The sequence below is a fragment of the Seriola lalandi genome, unplaced genomic scaffold (genome assembly GCF_002814215.2).
Source record: "Seriola lalandi dorsalis isolate HSWRI2012SDOR001 ecotype SW California unplaced genomic scaffold, Sedor1 jcf7180002052745, whole genome shotgun sequence".
In the NCBI taxonomy this organism is placed as follows: Eukaryota; Metazoa; Chordata; class Actinopteri; order Carangiformes; family Carangidae; genus Seriola; species Seriola lalandi.
The window spans coordinates 1,737-2,805 of record NW_019523298.1 but is presented as its reverse complement, the minus strand read 5'-3'; the positions used below and the strand labels follow the sequence as shown (position 1 = coordinate 2,805).

At 41.7% G+C, this 1,069-nt stretch overlaps 1 protein-coding gene across 1 annotated transcript in view; it reads left to right on the top strand.

Annotated features, from left to right (window-relative positions):
* The first annotated feature begins 6 nt into the window (after nt 1-6).
* LOC111650719 (DNA repair protein XRCC1-like) overlaps nt 7-1,069 on the top strand; it is a 2,798-nt gene continuing 1,735 nt past the window's right edge. Inside the window, exons 1-2 of the mRNA XM_023400638.2 lie at nt 7-241; nt 364-456. Of these exons, the coding sequence (XP_023256406.2) occupies nt 191-241; nt 364-456 (144 nt within the window). The 5' untranslated portion in view covers nt 7-190. The remainder of the gene's footprint in view (nt 242-363; nt 457-1,069) is intronic.

The following is a 1,069-nucleotide window of genomic DNA, read 5'->3' as shown; positions in this document are numbered from 1 at the left end:
ACTTTTCGGGGCTAAGTTGCTCCCACTGAGCGGAAGCTGTGTGCGTGTGTGTTTTATGTTTTATGTGTTGTTAACCGGCCACGATAACGCTTAGGGGCGAGGCAAGCGCCCGGTTGGTTTATTCACCTCCACACTTGCTAATTATTCAGTGTTGAACCTGTGAGGAATCAACAACAACAACAACAACAACATGCCTGAGATCAAGATCAAGCACGTCGTGTCTTGCAGCACCGAGGACACTGTAAGTTGTTGTTCTGTCGCTTGCACTGAATTTGTAAAATGTGTTGAGAGTCATGTGCCACTCGGACATTTAGCCAAATATGAGCCTCCCTGTCACTCACCTCTTGTCATCATGCAAAACAGACTCACAAGGCAGACAACCTGCTGAGCTCTGATACCTACAGAAAGTGGAAAGCGGCAAGACCCGGGGAGAAGCAGACATCAGTTATCCTGCAGGTATGTTTTTGCAACTCTACTCCCACATGTGTTGTTAGCTGGGGAAAATATTTTTATTCAGGGTATGTGCAGATCCCAAAAAAAAGTCTAAATGAGTTTGTTATAAAGCCTTAGAAGTTCCTGTTTTATTTACAGAAGTCTTTAGTGTTCCTCTTATGTGCTGTAGACAGTGTCATTTCTAACTGCTTCTGCGGGTCATGAAAAGTCTTAAAGCATTGAATTGATGTTAAATTTAATTTTCATTTCACTACCATAGACATTAACATTAGCAATAACTTTGTTTTGTATATGGTTGTGGGCTGTTGAGAGATGCCATACGCCTGTAAACTACTCGTCAGGCTGGTGTGACAGTGGATTGTGCTGCATGCAGCCTCCTGCAGGAATTCAGTTTCAATCAGAACCATTAGCAGACACTCTCTCTACTGCTTGCTGAAGTTGATAGGAAGCTCATTGATTGATTATAACTTGGAATTATTGTCATATACAGCTTGGAAGTATTGACAAATTAGATGCCAGTAAATAATAATAATTGTAGGACTTATTATCTGTACTGGTTTGAGCTGTTGGGAGATGTTACACATGTACAAAAAGTGAGACTGGTGCAACAGTGGAT